The 26558-nt window shown below is 38.1% G+C and overlaps 1 protein-coding gene and 1 long non-coding RNA gene across 16 annotated transcripts in view; one reads left to right on the forward strand and one right to left on the reverse strand.

The window, feature by feature from the left end:
* Positions 1-26558, forward strand: part of NEK7 (NIMA related kinase 7) — an 86817-nt gene that overhangs the window by 22950 nt on the left and 37309 nt on the right. For all 15 annotated transcript variants that reach the window (XR_005933662.1, XR_003925958.2, XR_003925954.2 and 12 more), the window contains 3 exons: positions 10818-10880; positions 11426-11536; positions 26246-26354. Coding sequence is in view for 7 of the 15 variants with exons in the window: in XM_041127729.1 (XP_040983663.1) it covers positions 10818-10880; positions 11426-11536; positions 26246-26354 (283 nt within the window). In the remaining 8 variants the exon portion in view is untranslated. The remainder of the gene's footprint in view (positions 1-10817; positions 10881-11425; positions 11537-26245; positions 26355-26558) is intronic.
* On the reverse strand, positions 19799-22341 carry LOC121233694. The gene is made up of 2 exons (XR_005933663.1): positions 21770-22341; positions 19799-21477 (listed from the first exon to the last, which is right to left on the reverse strand). It is a non-coding gene; the product is annotated as an uncharacterized LOC121233694 (long non-coding RNA).

Genomic DNA, 26558 nt, shown 5'->3' on the forward strand with positions numbered 1-26558 from the left:
TTAATGATGAAATTTTTATAACCATGCTTGCATTAAGAATACAGAGGCATTACAGCATGTGTACTCTTAATAGTATTTCAAAAGTCAGTATGTATAGCTGTATTCTCACATCAGGTTTCCCAATTTGACAAAAGATTTTTTTCAACTCATGAAGAAGACATCATGTTGTTCGTATGTGGGTAATAGTTTCTATAGCAGAAAAGCTTTCTTGTTTAATTTTTATTTAATAATTTAATAAATTTCTAAGAATATGTTTGGTGGTTGGTGGGAAATAGGGTTAAAGAGTTGTGGCTCTCCCAAATGGCTTTATCCTGGTAGTGTTCTGATTGTCTTGAAGTATCCAACATAGCTGTTGTTTTTCCATTGAATGTTATTGCCCAGTGCATGTCAGAAGGGGCTATGTTCTGTGATCTGTAAAAGCACTTTCCATATGAAGGCTGGATGTATGTAGGAGACTATTATCTGAATGGAAAGTGAGATTTGGTGAACCTGTAAAGGAAAAATATTCCTAAGCATACAATGAAATATTACTTGGAGTTCAAAAGGCTCGTGGCAGCACTGAGCATTTGGTACAGCCGTTTCAGCTTGCATAGCTGACATCTAAAGCTCTTCCATTTGGACAGAAGACCATCTTAATCGTTACTGTGCTTCTGTGACCTTCCCTAAGATTCCCTAGAAATATTTTTGTTAAAGATGGTCACAATACTTAATTTCACTATAAAATTTGTTTTCGTAGATGTCTTTTGGTGAAAAGTGATTGCTTTTTCAGAGGAGCTCTTGTGGATCTGCTCTGTGATGGTGCTGCTTGCTTTTAATTTCAGTCCTGTTTTCTTTTCTTCAAATTAAAATACTGCCATTTTTTCTAATGCCTCATTAATGGAAGCTCAGCATGGACAGAACAGGAGGAATGCTTCTTTCTGTTGTGAGGGAGAGGTCTATTCTCTCTCTTTTAGACCTGTGCATGGATACCACTTTCCACTTTTCCAGATTGAGCCAATGTCTCTAAATGCTGTATTTTGTGTTAAGTAACATAACTGAGATCTGGACTTCCTTCTACTTTCCCATCTTCTGCCCATTCCATCTCACATCTTAACTACTACATGCCTTCCTCTCTGATCTTGCAAGTCATGTCTGTTCCACCCTCTCCCCATTTTGTTTTCCTGGCTGGGTTGGGTGTATAGCTGCTCTCTTTATGTGTATTTGGTCAGTGGTTCCCCATGTTTGTCTTTACCTTCAAGGGCTGATGTGACTTAGAATTCTTCAGTTATCCTCTCTTTAAGACTTACTGGATCTCGGGCCATTATTTGTTCCAAAAGGATTGCCAGTTTTGAGTTCTTACGAAGCTTTCCAAGAAGAATGTTTATTTTCTGCTATTAAAATTTTATTTGGCTGAAATATGTATAATATTGATAAATGTTATATTAATGTGTACAAAATGTATGTTTGTGGAACTAAATGTGAGCAGAAGCAAGTGGTGGTAAGATGCTGTGGGAGAAAGGACAAGCAGATGGTGACAGAAACCACTCCTTCTGAATTTGTAGTTGCTGCTGAGTCCAGATGACACGAAGAACTGGTATTCTTGATTTGGTTTCCAGTAGGATATGTAGCAGAGTGAAAACTGTTTAATTGGCAGTTTCTTTCGAGTGATTTAACCAGCAGAATACACAAAATACTATGTTGGGTCTTTTCTTCTCGTTGTACCCTTTGTGCTTCATCGTCCCATGCGTGGTTTGCCTTCTTGGAATTAGGGAAGTGGTATTTATAATAATTAGGCTCTCTCTTTTCCCATGGAACTATGTTTCTGAGATGCTGTTGAAATATTACCTAAATAAAACCAGAATTAAAACCCAAATCTTTATTACTTCACTTTCATAAATGTCTAAACTACACTTTGAGTCAAAAAAATGTCAGGAAAGATCAACCACAGATAAACTATGAACATAGCAGTGTAAGTTTGAAGAGCTTCTAAGTACGTTTCTTAACATGTTAAGTCTGAGGTCCAAACTATACTGAAAGATCATGCCTGAGGAAGAAGCAGTACGTCTCTACTACTGCCATGCTAGGTAATCCTTAAAACAGAACCATCAACAACACCTTGAGGTATGGTCTGGCATTGTGAGCAATGAGTGCTCCAGTGGTCACTTCCAAGGGGGAAGTAAGCAACTGGTAGATACTGGAATAAACACTCACAAAACATCCTTAAAGGGCAAAAGAGTTGTAAGTACCTGAACTGAATGACTGTAAGGCTGTGTGAGTTCACTTTTTGAGCTATTTTTTTAAGTAAACCTTAGCTACTCAAAATTTAAAATACTATGTGAAACTGCATATTTCAACAAAATTCCAGATTCATTACTTTTTTGCCTTACATTGTTCCACCTTTCTTTCCCTTTCATTCCAAAATTGGAGACCCCTGTGTTAGAGATTCAGACAATGAATCCTTTTATCTAACACTTACATTTATTATTCATTGTGCATTGTCAGTGCATTGCTACTTCAAGCCTGAATTAGAGATAATTAATCTTAGGAAAGCACTTGTAATTTCACACTTTATGAAGCACTATTGTCTCAGCACAGCAGTGCTGTGATGGCAAAATACTCTAATGCTTGTTGCTATTCAATATCATATTTCTTAATATTTATGTGCATTGAAGTCTTTATTTTGCTTACTTGTCTGTAGGTTTATGTTACAGCAATCATGATTGTGTTTTGCTTTGGAAACACTTTTTGGTATTTTTGTTTTATACAGAATTTCAAAGAGAAATAGGTTGAATTGTCATTTAAGTGGTGAGGTTAGAAAGACCTTTATCATTTTCAATACTGAAAAGGAAAACTTGGAAAAGTGATGGATTTTAGAGCAAGAGGAATCAAGTAGATTCCCAACTTGGCACATTACTTCAGATGATGGGTTAAATTCATAGCTGGTAATTCATCAAATAGTCTACACTTAGAAGCTAAGGCCTGTTGTTTTCCATCTGGTGGTTAATTGTTTCTAACCTTCTTGCTATGCACAGAGCTTTCTAGGAGCTCTGGTTGTGTGTGTGAGCATATATGTAAGAACTTTACTCAGGAAGTTGATTTCATGTGTTGCAATCTTGGTTTAGTTTACACCTCTGCATAGGGAACAGTTCGTGCTCTGTATCTTGGAATAGCTTAGAAACTATAAAAATACTGGTACCTCTTGACAGTACTTAAAACTGATACTTCTAGAATGCTGAAAGAATAAAACTAATCTACGCTCACATGAAGGTACGGGAGAAGTGATTCAATGCAAAGTTGCTAGAGATCCCTTAGTTGCTTAGCACACAGAGGGGAATATTTTGGAGTATCAACGTATGCTTGTCCTTCAACTCTTCCTACTGCAGTCAATAGCATATAAAGGAGGTAAAGAAGTGAGAGCTAAAAACGGAGTTTTGTTTCATTTAGCATTCTTGCTAAGTGGAAGAAAATTTGCTAAGGGCTTTGAAAATGCTCTCAAGTCTCTTCAGCTGTATTTATCATAAAATCATTTAGGTTAGAAAAGACGTTCAGGATCGAGTCCAACTGTCAACCATGCCCACTAAACCATGTCCTGAAATGCCTTGTCTATGCACTTTTTGAATACCTCCAGGGATAGAGACTCAACCACTTCCCTGGCCTGACAACTCTTTTAGTAAAGAAATTTTTCCTAATGTCCAATCTAAACCTCCCCTGCTGCAACTTGAGGCCATTTCCTCTCGTCCTATCTCCAGCCACCGGACAGAGACCAGCACCCACCTCACTACAACCCCCCTTCAGGTAGTTGTAGGGAGCGATAAGGTCTCCCCTCAGCCTCCTTTTCTCCAGGCTAAACAGCCCCAGCTCCCTCAGCCGCTCCTCATGAGACTTGTGCTCCAGGCCCCTCACCAACTTGGTTGCCCTTCTCTGAACACGCTCCAGCACCTCAATGTCTTTCCTGTAGTGAGGGGCCCAAAACTGAACACAGTACTCGAGGTGCGGCCTCACCAGTGCCGAGTACAGGGGAACAATCACCTCCCTGCTCCTGCTGGCCACACTATTTCTGATAGAGGCCAGGATGCCGTTGGCCTTCTTGGCCACCTGGGCACACTGCTGGCTCATATTCAGCTGGCTGTCAACCAGCACCCCCAGGTCTTTCTCTGCTGGGCAGCTTTCCAGCCACTCTTCCCCAAGCCTGTAGTGCTGCATGGGGTGGTTGTGACCCAAGTGCAGGACCTGGTACTTGGCCTTGTTGAACCTCATACAATTGGCCTCAGCCCATCCATCCAGCCTGTCCAGATCCCTCTGTAGAGCCTTCCTATCCTCAAGCAGATCAACCTTCCCTCCCAACTTTTTTTTTCCCTAATTGTTTTCAGGAATTTCACAGTAATTGCTAACTAAGGTATAGTGCTTACCAAAATGAGATTTTTTTTTTATTACACTCTTCAAGAAAATTGGCACATCATAAAAGTATTTACTATAATTTTTGCTTATTATTAGGTTTTCCACAGCAAACGTAATTCCTTTGTAGAAAAGTTAATCTTATCATAGTCTTTGAAAATAGAAATTGGGGAAAAATATTTAGGATTTTAAATAAGAGTGTATTACACTGCTCAATTTGTGCTGACTAGAGAAACACACCTCCAGTCTGAGTTACCCTATGATCCTGACCTCATAAGTGGAGTCAAGAATTAGAAGTTATTGTTAGTCTAATTAATGCCCTAGCAGTCAAATCAAAATGCAGCAGTTTTTATTGTTATCCAGTTACAGTGATGCTAACACTTACAGTCTAATTGCTGCTAGTTTCTAATAATCAATGTATGGAGCATCATCAGTGTCCTGAGCTCTACTGGGAAGAGGATCCTGGTGGTGGCTCTGTGTGGGATTTTGCTTGGTGCTTTCAAGCAGTCAGTTGCTAATGCTTTGTGTTGATCCAAAAAGCTTACGGATGTTAATCACTCCAGTTTTGTTAGACCTTTATTATATCTGCTATAATTTCCTTAAGACTGTGCAGTTGCACAAAGCTGAGCTGAATCTAAAAACAAGTTAGACACAAGTCATTTGACTGTAATGACTTCATTACAGTTATGTCACTCAACTGCAAGGCATGTGCTACTACAGCTAAAGCCAAGCTCAAAAAATAAGTGCGGGCCAAGAGAAGTCCAGACAAAAGGTTGCAAGTCCTTAGGTGGTATGTTTCTGGGGCAGCCTGAGGCCTGTGGCCTGCTAATAGCAGTGGCAATACTGTCTTGTGGTGGGTTGACCCTGGCTGGATGCCAGGTGCCCACCAAAGCCGCTCTATCACTCCCTGCCTTAGCTGGACAGGGGAGGGAAAATATAACAAAAGGCGTGTGAGTCGAGATAAGGACAGGGAGAGATCACTCACCAATTACTGTCATGGGCAAAATGGACTCAATTTGGGGAAAATTAATTTAATTTATTACCAATCAAATCAGAGTAGGATAATGAGAAATAAAACCAAATCTTAAAACACCTTCCCCCCATCCCTCCCTTCTTTCTGGGCTTAAATTTACTCCCGAATTCTCTACCTACTCCCCACCAGTGGCACAGGGGGATGGGGAATGGGGGTTACGGTCAGTTCATCACACATTGTTTCTGCCGCTCCTTCCTCCTCAGGGGGAGGACTCCTCATACTCTTCCTCTGCTCCAGCATGGGGTCCCTCCCATGGGAGACAGTTCTCCATGAACTTCTCCAACATGAATCCTTCCCATGGACTGCAGTTCTTCATGAACTGCTCCAGTGTGGGTCCCCCGCAGGGTCACAAGTCCTGCCAGAAAACCTGCTCTGTGGGATCCTCTTTCCACGGGGCCACAGGTCCTGCCAGCAGCCTGCTCCAGCATGGGCTTCCCACAGGGTCACAGCTTCCTTCGGGCATCCATCTGCTCTGGCGTGGGGTCCTCCACAGGCTGCAGGTGGATATCTGCTCCACCGTGGACCTCCATGAACTGCAGGGGGACAGCCTGCCTCACCATGGTCTTCCCCACGGGCTGCAGGAGAATCTCTGCTCTGGCGCCTGGAGCATCTCCTCCCCCTCCTTCTTCACTGACCTGGGGGTCTGCAGGGTTGTTTCTCTCACATGTTCTCACTTCTCTCTCCGGCTGCAATTGCTTTGCAGGTTTTTTCCCCCCTTCTTAAATCTGTTCTCCCAGAGGCACTACCACTGTCACTGATGGCATCGGCCTTGGCCAGTGGTGGGTCTGTCAGACATGGGGAAGCTTCTGGCAGCTTCTCACAGAAGCCACCCCTGTAGCCTGCTGGCTACCAAAATCTTGCCATGCAAGCCCAATACATGTCTTTACAGGGCTACAAATTGTGTCTGTGTGAGATAGATCTGTGTGCAACAGCTCAAGAGAGGGGGGAGCATAAACTGACCTTTCAGGTTGGTTTGCAGAGTAGTGGTAGCTGAAGGTGGCATTAGTCTGCTTGCGAAGCTATAAGCTGTTACTGTTGCAATGGAACTACTGACATTGCTTCAGGTTGTTATGTTAACGGCCAGTCTGTAGTAAACCACAAGCAAAGGACAGCTTCTCCAGCGCGGTCATCTGGTCTGCAGCAGCTCCTGCAAAATAAGCATTCTGAGGTCTGCCAGGTGCCATGTGTAATTTTGATGTGCATTTGAAAGGATGTTCTTAAGCTCTTAAAATCTTTCACTGTGACTTCCATTTTTCAGTGTAAGATGTTCTTCAATGTTGAGTCATCTTCTGGTGATGAAGCGCACAATGTTTTTTCATTGCGTTTACAGTAGCCTCCTTGTGTGAGCTGACATGGCTTATTACACTAGGGGCCTCTGATCTGAACTGCAGCTGTTTGGCAAAATGGAAAGATAATCTATTCAGAAAGAAAATCTCTGTAAGCTGTTTAAATCTGATATGATAGAACAGAGGTTTTTCAGAGGCCATGGACTGGGTGATATTTTTTTTTTTTCCCTCTGTTTTGGGTTGTGGGGTTTTTTCCAATCTTACTGTTGGAGGGCATTAGTGTCTGTGAAACTGAAATTCTGGATTTCTGGGAAATGCTGTTTATAGTCTTTTGAGGTTAGATCTGGGCCAAAGTCTAATGGAGAACCTAAAAAATGATATATAGTAAATCTGCAGGTTGCCTGTGTTTATAAGGATCAAATAAGACTCAGTTTTTCTGTCTTGCTTTATTTTATTCAGGTAACGTTTGAATTATTCAGTTTAGCTGAAGCTGTGACAAATTTGCCACTCTGTTGTATGAAGTGTAGCAAAAGTATAGGGAGTCATGTTTATAAAACTTAAGTCTGTCCTTTCCTGAGAGCAGCTGCTTGGTCTAGTCTACTCCAGGCTGTTTAATAACAAATTAGAAGTACTAGGAATACTAGCCAGAATACACAAACAAAATTTTGTCTTTCTTTCCTATGCCTTGATCCTAGATCTTTCACAGTCCTGAGTCTAGGGCTTTATTTTTGTTGTTTTGTTATTCCTTTGTGAGAGGTACTGATTTATGTTCCTACCAGAGGCATAGCTTATAAAAAAATTTGCTCACAAAATTTGCTTGTTTAGGTGTGTAGGGAAATACTTCTGGTATAGGTAAGCTAAGATGCCTCTTGGCATATTGGAACAGTCATTAACAGGTGCAAACTGCCCTGGTTTTTCACACAATGAAACTCTTTTGGTTTTGAATCTTGAAATTGTGCTTTGGGTAATTTCTCCAAATGTTATGAGTAGATAACTTATGTATAATTTTCAGTCTAAAATTTTGTCTGCAGCTTTGATTAGGTTCTACAGTGTTCTCTGTCTGTAGTCTCCAGAGACTCCACTCTGTAGTGGAGTTCTCTGTCTATGTCTAATCTGTATCATTTATAAGGAATGTTCTTACCTCACTATTATCTAGAACTTAGCAAAAGTGTGAAGCTTCAAGATGTGCCCCTATAGCTCTCCCCTTTCTTCCCTACTCTCTGGTACACACTTTCATTGATTATTTTTGGGAGAGGGGGTATAAAATTTTCAATTTGCTGTTCTCTTAGTTTACAGGGAAAGACAATTATGATCTCATGCCTTTCCAGTACTTCCTCAGTTAATGTGCTACTTCTCATATTTAGAATTTTCCTAAGTGTTTCCTAGAAAAATCATTACAGTCCTTCATGACTGTACCAAACACTAGGACTTTAGTCTATTGTCAAAACGATTAAAGAGCAATGGTTTTTCATTCAGAGTTGAGATCTACAACAGATGCAGGCTATTTAATCTCCTTTACCAAGTTCCCAACCTTAATTCATAAACCATCTTTTCTGTCTTTCACATCAGTGTTATTTACTTTTAATACTTGTACCTGTAATTTCATATGTACTACTAATTCTTTTCTTCTACTACATCTGAAATTGCTTTATTTCTTAGTGTTAGCATTCCTTTCTTGTGATTTACCCTGCTGTGTTTCTATTAAGTGTCCCCCAGCCTCTTCCTTGAATAATTGCTTCTAGCTCAGTCTGTTTATTTACCATCATCCTTGGTTAATATACAAGTAGTTGTGACACGGTTTATTTCCTTTCGTTCTTGGTAAGTAGTTTTGTTTTCTTCTTTCTTTCCTCCTCCTCCTTTTCTTCTTACTGTATACAAGTCTGGCATTTCAGTTCTTGACTTAAGAGTTGTCTTTTTATCAAAAAGTGAATCTTGTATCCACTCGAGGCTGTTTTTTTTTTTCTCATGCCAGCTCTGAAGACAGAAGATTGGATGTCTGAAGGGAAGTAGTGACTAGTCAAGAGCACATGTGTGCTCTGTGAGGACTGTGCTCCATGCATGAAGTCTCTAGATTTCTCCTTTCAGTTGATTAAAGGAATAACAAACTTGTTGTGCGTAGTGGCATAGAAAATACAGATGAGGTTTAGCAGATTATATGTGGACCTCCCGATTTGTTTGAACTTCGCTGGGGAGAATGAAAGAAGGTGTGATTTACATGGACAGTTACATGGTCAGTTTAAGAGATGACCTCTTTGGAGGCATTCAGTACTCAAAGTGCTGTTAATCCTTATTTCTCTTTCTGGGGTTGATGGCAAGATATGAAATGGAAGTTGTCAGCTGTTGAGCTTTTGATCATTTTGAGCTGATAGAACCAGGTACCAGTGATCTTCACAGCACATAATACATCTTTTCTTGGAGACTATCTAGAAAGTAATGATGTGCATTGGAAAGATGTAACTAGAAAAGCTAATCTCATAAATCATAGAATTGTTTAGGTTGGAAAAGACCTTTAAGATTGTCAACTGTCATCCCAACACCACCATGCCCACTAAACCACTAAACCATGTCCTGAAGTGCCTTGTCTACGTGTTTTTTGAATACCTCCAGGGATGGTGACTCCACCACTTCCCTGGGAAGCCTGTTCCAATGCTTGACAACCCTTTCAGTGAAGAAATTTTTCCTAATGTCCAATCTAAACCTCCCCTGCTGCAACTTGAGGCCATTTCCTTTCGTCCTATCTCCAGCTACCTGACAGACCAACACCCACCTCACTACAACCCCCTTTCAGGTAGTTGTAGAGAGTGATAAAGTCTCCCCTCAGCCTCCTTTCCTCCAGGTTAAACAACCCCAGTTCCCTCAGCTGCTCCTCATAGGACTTGTTCTCCAGACCCTTCACCAACTTGGTTGCCCTTCTCTGGACACGCTCCAGCACCTCAATGTCTTTCCTGTAGCGAGGGGCCCAAAACTGAACACAGTACTCGACGTGTGGCCTCACCAGTGCTGAGTACAGAGGAACAATCGCCTCCCTGCTCCTGCTGGCCACACTATTTTCTGATACAGGCCAGGATGCCTCTATTATTCTTCTGGATAACTCAAAATGTAACAGGCAGACCATACAGAAGTTGATGAGTGTTTTGGGGGAGTTTGTTTGTTTGTTTGTTTTTATTCAGAAAGTAATAGCGATTGAGAGAGGAAGGGTTCCCTGAGAAACTTAAATTTTGGTCATTTCTAAGGGGAATAGTCAGTGGCAGTGTATGGAGATGCACATCTGAGAAGGTGAAGCGAGAAGGGAACCCAAAGATGGTTAAAAAAAGGAAGTGAAAATAGAAAGACATTAGATTAAATATAGGTGTGTGGAACATGGACAAGGACTCTAATGGCAGGAAAAAATTGCTCCACGCAAAAATTTAAATTAGTGGAGAGTAACGTGGTTAACTGGAGGAGGCAAAAATGAGATACATTGCAAAGTAATTTGGAGCAGATGGGAGGTGGGAAAAAATGAAGAGCAGATATGTCTGTCTGCAAAAGGCTGTAAAAGTCAAGGTGACAGATGAGGGCTTAGAAAAAAAGTGCTCTAGTAAACAAATTACAGAATCCAAATCACTTCTTTGCTTGTTGAGGGGAAGGAAGTGGGAGAGAAGGAATTGGAGGTGATAGTGAAGTTTTGATCCTGAGAGAGAGTAGAAGTGTATGCATTATTTAGAATAGAAAAGGACTGTAGCAAGAGACTGCAAAAAAAAGGTATGCTCAGTACTAGAAAGAATCAGTTTGTGATAATGGCGTGGCAGGAATGGGAGAGGAAGCTGACATTTGGATTAGAACCAACTTGAAGGAAATGTGCTGAATTACTGCTGTGTGTTTGAACAGATATGCGGAGGTGGCAATTAAATCACTGGAAAACTTGTACTTAAAATGGACTTGTTTCCTACGAGGGGGCTAAAAGGATCAATATAGCAGTAAATCAGTACATCAGAGCATTAGGAATATTTCTTACTGCAATATTATGTCTTGCCATGAAATGCGTAACTCAAGTTGCTTTATGGATGCTATGAAATAATGATAATGATCACTCAATTTTCTATATTTTTATCACTTAATGAAAATGTCTTATCTCTTGTGCATAGATATTTGATTTAATGGATGCCAAAGCCCGTGCTGACTGCATCAAAGAAATAGATCTTCTTAAGGTAAAAGATTTGTTTAAAAAAATGTGCAGCCATCATCAAAGTATATTAAGTTTTTCATAGATATACTTGAGGTGTCCACTGTTGCCTGTGTAGAGTTTTTATAAGCCTCACTTACGGAATTTTGTAATCTTTATTGCTTTAAAAGTTAACATTGAGAAGTAAATCCTATAGAAGAATGGGTAACTTTTCAAGTAGAAGTTTCTGCTAAACCCACAGTATTTAAACGACTGTGTCCTGTGTACTGTAAAATACTGATTTTAAAAATTGACTTTACTGTTTCAGGTAACAGTTTAGCATGCTATTGCATAGATACATTGAAGCAAAATTCCTCTAAAATTGCGACTTCAGTCATCATGTTGATCCTAAAATGCCATCATGTTCTTGCAGAATGGTTATCTGTAGATGCTTCTCATAAGCATATACTTTTTGTATCATACTGAAATAGATTAGAGGTTGTTTGCCTAAATAAGAAAGTTTCATATGTCAGTCTTAAAAGATAAGACGTGCTCTACGCTAAAATGTGCATTATTATTCTTCTTTCTTAGCAACTGAATCATCCAAATGTAATTAAATATTATGCCTCATTCATTGAAGACAATGAACTGAACATAGTGTTGGAATTAGCTGATGCTGGAGATCTCTCTAGAATGATAAAGGTAGGAATTAACTTTTTAAAAAAAATTAAAAGCTTATAACATTCAACTTCTTTAGCTTTTCATTCTGCGTGCTCATCACTGGGTGAAGACTGTGGAGAAAAGTGGAATGTTTAGACTGACTTTTTTTTATGTATGGCCAATATTGATGCTTATGTAAGTATTTTTAATACTGTTGCCCAGAATGTAAGTGCAGATGGGGACATAACTAGACTGAAATTACTTTAGCACTGGGGAGAATAAAAAAAACTGTAAAGGAAAGCACTGTCACCACCCTTTAGAACAATACATTTTGACAGCATTCCTGATTTTTGGCACAGTTGTATTTTGTGTTCCAAATCAGAGAAGGGCTGGCATAATAACGCCAAGTTTCTTTTAGACCTTGAACTTCAACTGCTAACCACTTTAGCAAACAAAATGAAGGTTAAAATGGAAATAACTGCATCATTTTATCAGTCTAGTTAAATATTTCTTTATGCTGAGACTAACAAATATTCTGAAAATATATTTCATATTTAGTTGAAATCACATGCAGTGAACTTACTCATATGTGGTTGTGCATTATGGGTTAATTGCTCTCTTGTGTAGTTTTTAAATGCCTGTTCATTAGCTAATCAGAAAAATTTATCCAAGACCTATTGTATAAACTTTGTATTCTGAAAATTATATTAACTTTTAACTAGCTTTTTAATCTTTATTTGTTATCTGACAACTACTTCCCCTCTTTCCCTACCCTTTCTCCACTGGGTCTTGGTTTTAGTGTGTCCCTTTGGTGTATTTTCTTGTGTGCACATCAACATTATTGTTGTCAACACAGCGTAACTCTGGGAACAAATAATGCCAGTCAATTAGCATTCACTCAGCAAAAGCTGAGCACAGAACAGAGTTCTGCTGTTTTGCTTAGGACCTACATGAATAGAGAATGTTAATTTCTTCATTAATGACTTTCATACTGATTTTTTTTTTTGATCTTTTGAAGAATACTCCCTTCTAGATTGATAATTGTAAGGTAGGACAGTCAAAATTTGGTTCTAAACAGGTTGACAGCATTCTGTTAATATTTATATCCAAACCTGATATTTTTCTTCATCTCATTAATTCTGTGGGCTTACATTTCATAAAACATAAAGGAGGGTTTGTCTTTCCTTTTGAAAGTTCAGTTTTGACACAATAGTTATTAATATGAGTACTCTGTGACAGATTGCCTGATGGCATGTCTGGTCTTATGACCCATTGAAGCTTTTTCCTCCCCCCCCGCCCCTTTTTAAAAAAAAAAGTTTTAAACCCAATGTGTGAATAATGGCTTCTTCAGTGCAATTGGCTACATTACACCTTGTCCAAGTCGGTGGGTATTTCTTACAGGCTCAATCTTGGAGGCACTTTGTGATTGTCCTCTTAACACAGGGATCATGTTTAATGTAGCAAACTTAGATTGCTGTTTGATGTTAATGACATCCTATCAGGCTATTATTAAATATGTATGAGGTGTCACAATGTGCTCCATCTTCATGTTGCTGGTGGAGGAAATGATTTGGTAGACTACATGGGTGGTATGAGTTTAAATGTGGGGCATATCAGTTATATAGCATCTTCTTAAAGAAGTATTTTAAAAATTGCCTGAAAAATAAATTATATGTAATGGTATGGAAACTTCCTAGCAGAATGGCTGCCTGTCATGCAACTAAAGTAAATAACTATGTTGTGTTATTAAAACAAACAAACAAACCATGCTTTGGTTTCCAGTGTTCTTGCTGGAATGCTGTTCTAAGTTTGTTGGAAGATGTGAAGGCACACGCAGAAGAGTATTTCGGTACCAGGCTTGTATGATTTGTAGAAAGGATCAAGCATGTTTTTGAAATTGTAAATGACCACAGCTTGAATGACACTGAAACCCATGTTAATGTGAGGGAAAACTACTTAGCTGGTTTACTTCAGTATTTGTTATGACATTATTGGCACATCAGAGAATACCTACAAAGCTGCTGTGCCTTACAGTGCACCTTAATGAATTCTTCAGTTCTTCCCTTAATGAACCACATCCTTGCTGCCCAGCTTTTTTACCATCCCTTGTTACCTGTGAATAATACTCTCTTTGTCCCCATTTAGTAGACAGCTGAGGAAAATCACTTAGTGCATTCATATGGATTCTAATAGAATTCATAGAATCTGCTGTATGTCAAAAAAAACCCCAAAACCCAGCTGTGCATTGGCATTTACAAATCGCATAAACAAATCAGACGTATCTCATGTTCTCTCTGTCTGTGTGTTTAGGTATGTACATACACAGATATAATCCACTTGGCCTTAATTATTTTTTTTAATTACCTCTGTCACAGGGAGATGTTTCAGTACCACCTCCATTGTCAAAAGTAGGAGGATCCAAAATTGAGGATTTCTTACCTTACAGCTTTTAATGGCCTGGTAGAGTTCTTGGATATGGCATGTTGTAATATTGAGAGGCAAACATTATCAGTGAGGGGGAAATACTTGCATTTGACTTACATTTGGTTTTGCACTAGAATATATATATCAGTGCTGTGTAACCCCTGTGTAGGGATGGTGAAAGAAGGAAAAATTCTTGATTTTCTATATCTGTGAATTAGGCTGCTGGATACTATTACATCAAAGATTTTACAAGTAAATAATTAGTAACTATTGTGCTAGTTCCCAGTTGCTCATGGCCTGTTGTTTGTTGGTGTCTGTAGTCTCTACTATGGAACGTGGTGATAGTACGTGGCTACCAAGGTTAAGGGTAGTTCATGAGAACTCCTGTTGTTACCTTGTAATACCACCTCCTTTTGCAATACAAAAATATGTTGTAAAGCAGGTTTGAGGCTTGATCCCTTTTCCGATTAGTCATGGTTCTCCTCCACCACAGACAGCGACAGGGTGAAAATTGTTCTGTGGACTTTTTTGGTTTGGGATTTTTTTGTTTTTTTAAAGCAACAATTGATATATTGGATAAAGAAAATGCCATGAATAAAGAAGAATCTACTAATTGCATTAATCAAGAAAATACATTATAATGAATCACTAGAAAGAACTAGTTAGTAAAGTTTGTGCTGAAGATGCTGAAATGAGAATTTGAATTATCTTACAGAATAATTAGCATATTATTTAAGATTAAATATAAAGTTATTAGGCTTGTAAGAAGAGATGTTATCAAGACACTAAAATGGTGTGGGGTTTTGTTTTGTTTTTTAAACCAGCAATAAACTTCTACGTCTATTTCATTTCTGCAGTTATTTTTAGTTTTTCTGCAAATAATCTTAGCACACCAAAAAAAATGCAAACTTTAAACTGAATATGTCATACAGATCTTAAGGAAGTTGATCATGTTTTGGGAACAAGCATGAAAGCTTTCATCTAAAAAGTTGAAAATATGTTTGCAGGTTTCGCAAGATAGATGGAAAATAATTTGAATTCTACAAAATGTCACTTAGGCACTTCACCCACTTTTCAGAACACACTTTGTGTGTGTATTTTTTTCAACTTTAAATAAAAAAAAAAACAAACCATACTATAATTAGCTAGGTAAAATAAGACATATTAAAACTTCAGTATGAAGTTCATATTGATATCTCAGATTTCTGTAGTTGGGAACAGTGAATTCTTTGTCCTTAAACATACTTGTTTTTTACAGGACAGTCAAAATACAGGGATAGTCACTTCTTTCCAAGCAACTGATGCATATCTAAATTGCTCATTGCAGTAGCTGGAGGTGTGTTTAGACTTGTTTGAAATCTCATTGATTATCATTCTGTTGTTTCACCAGTGGTGCATATTTTGGGCTTCACTGTGTGAAATTGAGTCAGGCAGTTTCTGCTCTCCACATGGTCTGAGATGCAGACCCTCCCTCTTCTCCCCATGCCAAAATATATTAGCAATGAGGTTTTTTGGAACTTATTTGCAGTACTCCGGGGTTGACTAACTTGCTTGTGCTGCATTATGGGACAGCTTGCCCTTTTTTAAGGGCTTAAAGAGTAGAAGCAATTTTAGCTTCAGTCATTGGCAGCTTTGCTAGCCCAGAGTGCTGCTCCTGCTTGTGTGAAGCAGCCGCAACTCCATTGCAGAATCCATGTGACTGCAGCTTGAGTGTGTTACAGTGTGAGGTGGCTACAGAGTGAAGTGACAGCCTTCGGGGATTTCTAGACATGTTGTAATGGCAGTGAAATTGGAAGGAACATAGGGGCATGGGCTGGTGATTACAGTCTGCCTTGCCCTAAATGTTCAGTGGTGTCTGTGAGGCTGGGCAGCACTTAATGGAGGGTTATTCACATCATTCTGAACTTGGGTCGTGATCAGGTGCAGGTCAGAAACTTCTGCACGAGTTGCTTTTGTGGACTTAGCAGTGCATCTTGCCTCACTGTTCTTGCAGCGCAGTAGAGAGTTGAGAGTGCATGTACTGCTACAGGAGCCAATTACTTTTTCTGTCTGCAGACTAGCTGCCCTGGATTGCTGGATGCTAGTAGCCCATGATCAACCATTCTCACTGCAGTGAAGTTGGTTATGTTGCTGAGAACGGAAACTTGTCACTTGTTTTTTCAGACTATTTTCTGATGGATAGCTGTCCTGGGAATGTGCTAGAAATAGAGATGGTTTCTCAGACAGTGGGGTTATCTGATGAACGTTGATAGCACATGTTAGGTATAGTTTGACTTTGTTTAATTGCAAGAGTGGTAATTTTCTTTTGCTGTGATAATTGGAAGATTTTTCGGAGTATGAAGTTAGGGAAGTACCTGTGTAAGGAAGAGGTGCAGTGTCAGAATTTAGCAGGTCAGGTGTTTACCCTTTCCCAGGGCATGATCTAGTGTTTTGGGAAACCCTCAGCTGTTAACTGACTATTTTGTTTAGCTATCTCTTTATCATACAAAACATTGATTTACACCTTTAGCAGTTGTAGGAGATAGTTGGCATTCATGTTTGGAAGCCTGGTGGGATGATGATGATGATGTCTCCAGTGTAGTTTGAATGACAGTCATGCAGAAGCTATATTCTGCTGTGCACACGTGTGTCGCAGGACAGTAACTCTGTTTGCTGCTACGGATGCCAAAGATTTAGCTGTGCGAGAATGTGTTTTCAGTTTGTCAAAATATAACAATTTCATACTAAAATGTTGCATGCCAGCTGCCCGCTTGAGGGTGTATGTTTCCAAAAATGTTGTATGATTTAGTAGATGGCTAAGGAAGGATACATTATTATGCTGAGAAGTGTGTTTGTTTGGTTTTTAATCTATTTATTTATTTTAAAATCTAGCAACCGTTGTATCTGAAATATTGTAAGCCCCTTGTGCCTTGAAACAGAGACTTAAAACTTGGAAAGGGGATTTTTCTTACAATAATGGCTTTGAAAACTCACCTAAACTTAAATTCTTCTAACACAGGTGTTCATATGCATTTAACAGAAATTGCTGGAGCATAGCAGCCACAGCGGAGGATTTCTGTACACGTAGAGCTGTGTGAACCTCCTGCATCTCTTAGTGCTGACAGCATTGCGTACTACCTGACTGACTATGAATGCTTTAACCTATAGTATGGGTGACTGAAATGGCTTTGCCAGAAATAGCTTTTTCCAGATGCTTTGGATGGACTGAAGCTTTCCTATCTCTCACAGGGTATTTATTTGTTCTAACAACAGAGGGAAGGGAGTAATCTGAGATTACTGTGAAGACAAAAGACTAGGCAGACAGAATAGTAGACTGGGACAAACAACTAAGTGATCCTTAAGCAGGGAGAGAGAGGATCTGACTGGGAATAGGGAAAACAAGTGGACTGGGACTAGCTGATTAGCAGTTTTTGAGAGAAGGTAGAGTGGGAAGTTATGACACATGGCAGTAGAGACTGAGGAGTATAAGAAAATGAGTATAAGAGTAATGGATTGGGAAACTATGAAATGGGAGTCTCGATAGTGGACGTGAGCACAGTGAGACTGGGGAAGAGCTAGTGTGTTGCCAGAGAGCAGGACAGACTGGGCAAAGATCCTAGAGACAGACAAACTGGCTGCCAGTAGGGAGAGAGCCTGGATGGGATAACACGGACTGGCTGGGAAGAGGATGCAATTGTGTAAATGGAGAAAATGGCATGAAGTGACAGAAATAGGGAAAGGACAGGTCTGGGATGGGGGCAGAGAAGAGGCAGGTTGCATAGGAATTACTGATCAAATACAGGGGAACACAAAGAAGAACCAGTCCTGTAGTGTACTGCCACATAGAGTGTGGAATGGGACTCAAGGTTCAGGAGTGTTGCTGTTCTGCTTCTGTCAGCAACTGTAAATGAAGTCCACTGGCAGTACCCATCCATTACCTGCTGAAGGATGATACTTTGTCATGCAAGTTACTTGGTCAGCTGCAATACTAGCTGTGGCTGTAAAAGTGCTAACTCTGGTAAGCTGTGCATAGCAGTATAATAGAGAGCCTGCATTTCTGTAGTTATTTTTATGCTTTTTTGAACCTAGGGATTTGCTTATAACCTAAGGAAGCAACACTGAATCTGCAAAATCAAGCATTCAAAGGCTAGAAAATCCTACAATTGAGTATCTTACACTCCAGCTAATTACAGGTTTGTTTATGTCTTTTTTGAAGACCCACTGCTCTATTCAGTGTTAAGGGAGCAGCTACTCTGGGTAGAAATCATGATGGTGCAGTACATGCACCACCATTTGTCACATTTGTGCTGCCTTCTTTGCTGCAGTGGTTGTTTTCAAGGCAGGGAATTTAAGAAAGGCAAAGGTTTCATGGTTAATACAGTTGAATGCTCTTCCAAAGACCATCCTTTCTTACTGTTTCTGGTACTGTTCTGGAGGGATACTGTATAAATGACTTCACTATTTCTTGGTGGGAATTGTAATTGCTTATTCTGTATTTCTGATAATCAAGGTAGAACTCTGGGGTTTGAATTCTACAAGTATTGAGCGTTCACAGCTTCATCTGTTCTGAGTGGAAACTGTGCTTTGAAGATGAACTGTTTCATAAAGCTAAGTACGTTGAAAAGAAGGTGCTTAAATTGTTACCAGAATTAATTAACACTTTTGCTCTTAATTCTTTGCCCTCATTCTAATTTGTAAAATGGGGATATTACTACCTCATCATTTCTATGGCCATGTGTGAAGATAAACTTCACAAAGTTTATTTTATTAATTTGATATTCCAATGATGCATACCAGGAAGCTGTACGCCTCCCTGAAACTTACATTTAATAATAGGTTTTGAGTAGTACACAATAAATAAAGCCTAGAGACATTTTCAAACTGCTCATTAGCACAGTGTTACTAATGAATGAGAAAGTGGTCTTTTGACATAAAGAAAGAAAACAGAACTGAAAGCTGCACGCACACACATTCTGAAGGGGGAGGAATTATGGTGGCTTTAATTCTGAGATTTTTCTTATATTTATGTTCAAATACTTGACATCACGATTGTGGAAAAGGTACTTTTAAAGTAGTCTTTTGTGCATGTTTGTGTATTTTCTTTTCATGATACTGATTTTTCATGATCTATAAATGCAAATTTTAAAATATGGAATCTGATTCTTTTGGTTTTCAGCGGTATCTCTGTATCTCTTCTGCTTTTTTTCTTTCTTTTTTCATGACTGCTAGATTTAATTTAAAGAACGAAAAAACCCACTACTGACCCCCCGCCTCCCCCCCTCAATGCCAAACCTCCTGACTTGTAGTCTTTTTGTTTAGCATATGGTTATAATATAGAACAGTTTGGCACCTTGCTGAAGCTACATTATTGATAAAAGTTAAAAGCTTCAAAATATATTTTCTCAATGTTTTTTTCACATTCTGCATTACCTTCACTCTTAGCTTTTTTGTATACTCATTTTTTAAAAGACTTTAAAAAGAGAGTGTAGCTTGAAGAAGCATGTAATATGTTAGGATACTGTAACACAGTATGTGCTATTTACAGATCAAAGCTAAATTATTTTTACGTGCCTTTTCCTAAAGGAGAAACCTGGGGCTTTGAATCAGTCAAGCTAATTTTTGCCACTAACCTTTTTTAAAGCTACTAAAAATCTTTTTCTTAAACTTTTTTTTCCTACCTCCTGCAATTAAAAAATAGTGCATCCTTATTCAACTTTGTATATATATGCTACCTATTTAGCAGGTAAAAAAGGGGAGGCTGGGTGTCCTCAGGGGACACAGCCACTCTGCAGATGGAGCCCTGAAGTCCTAAAAGAAAAAGCAAAGGCATAGAGCCCTGCTAACTTAGGAAAGCTAGTTCTGGTAAGGTTTTGCTCCCCATATCTGTATTACTGGGGTGTCTGACAGGTGCTCGACTGTCACCTTTGCTCTGAACCAGAACGAGAGCAGCAGCAGCAGTTTACCATGTGCAAGTTATGTATATGTGCTGGTGGAAGGAAAGCTGACTGGTCCTGCAATTACCAGTGGGGTAATTGGGCTGGGTAATTGCCAGGCAGCCTTGTTAGTTTTTCTGTGAATCGGTCATTGTCTGTGTCTGCTACTGGAACAATAAGAATAAGCAGGCAGATTTTCTGCTAAAATAATTAGACTATCAACACTGGTTTGTCTTGTGGACAGTCCCCTTCACAGACATCACACCTGAAGCTATTGTGTACGCCAGCTGGCTGTACTCACAGGGAGAGTAATGGTGTCAGTCAGCTATGAAAAGTTAACTTGATGTTAAACTTCATTAAACTGTTACACAGGCTGTTCAAATAGCTCTAACTGGAGCAGAAATGCTTGAGGTATTTCATCTCCACCTTTGCCCACTGGTGCTAGAATTGTCTGGCTCCATGAACCTTTAAAGAGCAGGGAGAACTGAAAGATTTCATTAAATAATAGTTCTGGGTGCTTTTCTTGTTTGAAATGCCCTGCAAACAATACTTGGAGATTAGTTTTTTTGAAACATTTGCAGTGTCAGTGTTTGTGCTGTATGAATAACTTACTGAGAATGAAGAGAGAAGATTTTGAATTTATCTGCCTTATTTGTAGTAAAAAGAAAAAGAAAGTTAAGATGGTAGCCTCTGTATTTACTGTGTCATGTTATTGCTTTTTATTAGGAAGTAGAGTTAATGATTCAAGCACGAGTTTCACCTCTTCATGCTGTACCAGTTTCCCCAAGGGGGTATACTGGATAGAGATGCATATAAACAAATACTGTTGAATTTAAACATGTGGCTGTGTGTTATAAGAAGCCCCACTCAGCAGTAGCAGCAGAGAAAATGAAAATGATGCAGTATTGGAAATTTTATTTTAGTGGCTCTGCACGTAGATCTGATTTTAGTAGGTGATCTTTATCCCTGAACATTGTATGTTCTTGCTTTTTTGTGTGAACAAAAATGTTAGGTGGAACAGAGTGACTGTAGGTGGACTACTCAATAAGGAAAAAAGAAATGAATCCTTGCAAAGGCAGTTGGATTAAAAAAAAGAAAATGTATAACGTGACTTTGTTCAGAGCTTTCTAAGGGATCTGAGTTTAATCAGGAGTCTTATTAACAGTCTGATTAATAGATTATTAGCATGAAAGAATATATACTAAAAACGGAAAATATGACAATTTTGACTTGAGTTTTTCTTACAAGGCTTTATATGTCTTGTAAGTAGATGTCTTTATTTTGATTGTGTATGAAAGAGAGTTGTGTTTGAGAAAACATTTCTATCTCAGTTCTGTGATGTGCGTGTGGTGGGTTTTTTTAAAAATTAATTAATTAATTAATTAATTTAGGAAAGACCATCGTTTCATTCTACTAATTTGGCCTTCTGATGCTAGTAGGTACTTCTATTAGTACAATTATTTTGTCTATTACGTTTTTGTACTGTGGCTTAGTCTTTTGTTGCTATTGATTAAATAAAGTTACTTCTTGTGTACTAAGATCACTAACAGAGGAAGATTGATTTCTTTAAAATGCATTTTATTTTTGTGGATTCTCGAATGGAAAAAATAAACGTATGGCATCTTCAATAACTGGAGATGTAAACAACTGTAAAGAAAAGTTGTAAAAAGAATCAGGTAAATATTTTACTTATTTATTATTATTAGTCACTTTATTGGCCAAGTACTTGCTACTTTCTGTATGTTCAGTTGGTAGATGCCAAATAGTTTGGTGGGTTTTTTGTATTTGTTCATTTTTACAATTAAGAGACAGCTGCTACTCTTGAAATGTAGGCAAATTTGATCACCTCGTGATCAAATTGGATGAATGAATCAAGGTGTGGTGGAAAGTTCTATTTTTGTTCTGCATAGAAGGCAAGGAGAAATGGCAGAAAACTTACCATGGTCTAAAGAGATGGGCAGCTGAATTCATGAATGAACAGAGCCAGACAAAACTCCTGGGACACTACTTTCCTACCAGAGCTACATAGCCTTTTAAATAAAAAGTAAGGCTTAATGTAGAAACTTTATTTCTATATACTTGAGTCTCTGATCTTTACTCAAAAATGTAGAGATGTTGAGGTCCCTCTTCATTGGTCTATCTCTTTGACCCTACCAGTTCTGGTTTGTTTCTGTTTTATTCACAGAGTGAGAACTCTTGCTTGTGCTTCCATAATTTCCTATTACAGCTGCCTGACCTTTTTCCTCTCTCTGTTCTTTCTGCTAGTCCATATTAAAAAAGACTCCCTAAGAAACACAGGCAGAAGTGGCCAAGAACTTCATTATGTGTTACTCTGAAGTTCTTGTAATAATCCTTTGTGCATCACTTTCCTCTTGATGAAGTTCAGATTTCTTCACAAACATATCCAGTTGTTGAAACACTGTGTTCTGATAGGTCTATGCAATAAAATATAAAAAACCCCACTTTGTATTTTTGTAAGCCAGAAGTGAAGTCATGGGAACAGACAGACGTGATCAAGATCCTAACTGAAACATGAAAGAAAGGAAAAGGAATCTATTTAAAGTAAGGAAATGATCATTCTCATTTTACTTTTCCCCCAAATCCTCTCTTTCAGAAGGCAACTCTAGCCTAGAGCATGCACAGTGAAAAATTCAGGTATATGTTCTTGTGGGCTTGTTTTGACAGTTTCACAGACTTTTTTTTAAAAATAATGACTCTGCAAAATTGTTTATATGATCAGTTTATCATCTTTCTGCAAGAGATGTTCATAAACCTCTTGCTTTCTATAGTCCAGTTTGCTGCTTAAACTTTTTTTAATCTTTTTTTATTTATTCTTATTTTTGTTCTTATTCAGTGAGGCCTAAACCAGGCTATATCATACCTTAAAATTCTCTGAGACACTAATGTCAGAACTGAATGCTAAATTTTTTCCAAGCATGGTTACTGAGACGTAGGCAGTCATATCTGAAATGGCCAATTGTGTTGAAGTAATCTATGCTCACTGTTCTTTACTCATCTGCAGGAAATCCTTGGTTTTCTTATAAAAGCCAAACATAGTCCTGCATATTTCCTTTAAGAGTATTCTCTGAACTGTGGTTGTTAAGCCTAGATAAGACTATTTGCTAATGGCTGTCACTCTTGCTTTTGGAATTTGACCTTTAAAGCATCATCTTTAGAAACTCAGTATAATATAATTCCATGCTTTTATATTGACTTTAAAATTTTCCCCCTCTATCTTAATTTTTTTTTTTTTTGTGCCTCCAAGAAACTGAATGGCATATGCTGTTTAGGGGCAGGGCAGCTATATTTAATTTTACTGGGATGGAAACATTTGGAGAGTATTTAATTTTTCTTTTACCAATTCATTAGAGAAAACCAGGATAGTTCCGTTCGTTCATTCTCAAAGTCAGAGTTGGATATTTCATGAGATATGGCTTTTGAAACAAATAATTCTTGCTGGGAGACAGTCTGCTGCCTGAGCATGCCTGGTATTCTCAGCTTACCTGATAAAACACCCCTTCCCAAATTTTTAATGCACATGTACAAGTAGTTCCCTTTTTGCCCTTTTCAACTGTGTTGAGACTGATCTTTCACCTCAAACAGGATTATGTTTTTTTATCACACTCGAGAAGATCAGTGGTCCGAGGGACATCAAGACTGTCCTTTGAGCCTCGGACAGGTGGAAGAAGCAGAATAGTAAAATGCTGAAGATGAGAGTACTTTAGAAATCTGTATGTTGGGCTATATTCCTTTGAGGTCAAATTTGGGCAGATAATAGCAACTTGTATACAATGGGAGATAACTCTATTAAGTTAGCTTGATTATGTAGACCTTAGGATGCTTGAGACATTAACAGCACTAGGCAGTGAATTAGTTTCAGTATTCACTGTTTACGGTGCGACTATGCTCTGCTACAATAAAGGTTAAAAATTACTGTTTTGGCATCATGTCTTCTACATTTTGGCTTCCCTATAGGGAGGGGGAAAACCCCACAACCATTGGAACTGCATTTTGCATTGTGGACTATTTTAAAATAGAGGAGAGAGAAAAGGATCCTGCTTTGAATACAGTTAATATGTGCTATATGAATTTAATTATGCTGTTTGGCGTAAAATAGGTTTGACCATGTTCCATCAACTTACATTTCTTGTTAGAAGGTAAGGTTCTAAACAGGAATGGGATTCCTTTTCCTTAGTGACTTTTCTCAGAATTAACACTGCCTGCTGGACTATTTCCTAGAAACATACAACTTGTTTCAATAGCTAGTTTTGCAAAATCAGTTTTTCTTCGTAGTGGAGGCATTCCATCACTATTTTGGCTATTGCTGGAGAACAGCCCAAGAAAACATTGAGAATATGTATTTTGATGGAAGAAGATAGTGTCATTAATTACTACACAAAATAATGTTCAGTGAGTTTATTGTAAAGATAATTGGATTATTTTTAAATCTATACAAGCGCAAATGGTGCCTATTTCTTTGTTTAGTTTAAACATTGTTAGCAAATCTGGCATCTCTCTTTTGCATCCTCTTTAGACAGATAAATTCTACAGATTAGTAATACTATTGATGCTTTCAGGAAGAGTAGTTGGTATTATCATGCAAAGTTATTAATGCCTTCAGTAGAATGAGACTACGTCTTAAAAACTGCTATTATATTGCATGCTTGCACTGTAAGACCTGCAGCCGATTTTGTCTGTACAATCAGCTACAGTGTTATAGGTGGCAAATGAATAAAGTGTGAAAAGAATACTTGTACATAAATACTTTGAAAGTACACTGATGTGCTTTAAGTACATAGGAATTGAAATCTGCAGTGGAAAATCTTCCCATTTCAGACATTTTGTGAATGGTGTTTCATCACTGCTTGTGCTTAGATTGGAGTTAAAATAGTAATAATTCAGAATGTTTAAATAAAGTACCTAGTTATGATAATTTCAGAATGCATTTTAAATCGAGGAACTATGCTTTCATGTGCACATACTTACATGTATTGTGTATTTGTTTTTAAATGAAAAGAAACCTGGTCTCTATCTTCCTGTTGACATCAAACAATCCTCTGATATGCAAATCCAGCTATGGGGAGAACAGATACACAAGGTTTGTTTGGATTCAGTCCAAGACTGAGAGAAAATTATATTTAAAGAAGTAATTGATATGCTTTGCCTCATTTAAATGAAAATGCATTTTGAAATAATCCCTATAACTAAAAACATTTTGGTGAAATGTTATGATCCTTTGTATGACTGATGCATTTTGCTGTAGCTAGTTTAAAAACATCTTTCTTATGCTCCTGCATGTCTCTGTCATGTGTAGATGCAGCTGTCAACTTCTCAGTGGCACATTTTAACATAGTATATGAAAATATTTTATTTTTCCAGAGTAATAAATGTTTGTTATATGAACTTTCTTAGGGTGTGCATGAGTGTGAAGTGTGTGTGTACACACGATATTAAAATACATCTGAATACTTTGCTTTCCATCTACAATTTTGCTAGTATTAATGTTGTTCATGTATTTTCTTTGTGTGTTTAAAATCTGTCAAAATATGAATTCTTTTAAAAGAGAGACTAAACGAGCAACAATTTTTCAGTCTTCTTACCTTTAGCTGCAAAATTTATAATGATCAAACTTGCACGTTTTAGCATTGGCTGGAATTCCAGGTTTTTGGTATGTATTTTTGGAGGCCTGTGTTATTCCAGTCCCTGAATATAATATTTGAAGGAGATGTGTGTAGCAGAGCATAATTACGTTTCATGTAAGCTTTAACAGGCCATTGAACTGTTATCAGTGATCGGTAATGGTTGTTTATACAGGATGGAAAATATTTGAATGGGAGTTAGATCTCTATGAAATTTTCAGAAATCACAGTTCCTTTAGTCCCCTCTTATGTATTGCAGAAGTTTCTAAGACTAATCTGATTGACTGTTCTTACATGATCTTTGTTTGTGATTGTGTGTCACTACTATTTCTTTTCTTCTATTTAGAAAATGAGGATATGGAAATCAATGTTGGTGTAAGAAAGTGTTCCGTTTGGGAAGTTCCATGGCACATACCTTTGTATCTGACCTTTATTTGTTCTGTGGCCACTTATTCTACGCTAGACTATTCTGACCACATTAATCCTGCACTGAGTATTGCTAAATACCATAAAAATACTGTTTTGGGATAGCAGTTTTATTTCATTAATGTCATTTGTGGCTCTATGTGTTTACTGACCTAAACACATACATTGATGATACATGTATTAGTATTTAAGGGAAAAGCTTTCTGTGTCAAGAAATTTTGTTTAAACCGTTCTCATTAGGTTGTGAGCCTCTTGTATTTGGTTTTTAAATAAAGGATTTTATGACTTTTTCAGTCATTTTATGTAAGTTTTAAATTTTAATATTCAGTGTCCATCCTTTTTTCTTTAAGCATTTTAAGAAACAGAAGAGGTTGATTCCTGAAAGAACAGTTTGGAAGTACTTTGTTCAGCTTTGCAGTGCCTTGGAACATATGCATTCTCGTCGTGTTATGCATAGAGGTAATATAGCATCTATGATGATTTGTCTTTACATAAACCTTTTACTGTGTGAGAATTAAGCTGGTTCAATGCAAATGACACCAAATAATGTCATAATGGAATCAATTTTGACAGCTGACACAATGTATGTTTCTGTCATGTTTTATAAGTAATGGAAAAGTGTGACAGAAGTTTGTGGTTGTACATTTGTTGTGGTAGGCATTT

The sequence above is a fragment of the Aquila chrysaetos genome, chromosome 12 (genome assembly GCF_900496995.4).
Source record: "Aquila chrysaetos chrysaetos chromosome 12, bAquChr1.4, whole genome shotgun sequence".
In the NCBI taxonomy this organism is placed as follows: domain Eukaryota; kingdom Metazoa; phylum Chordata; class Aves; order Accipitriformes; family Accipitridae; genus Aquila; species Aquila chrysaetos.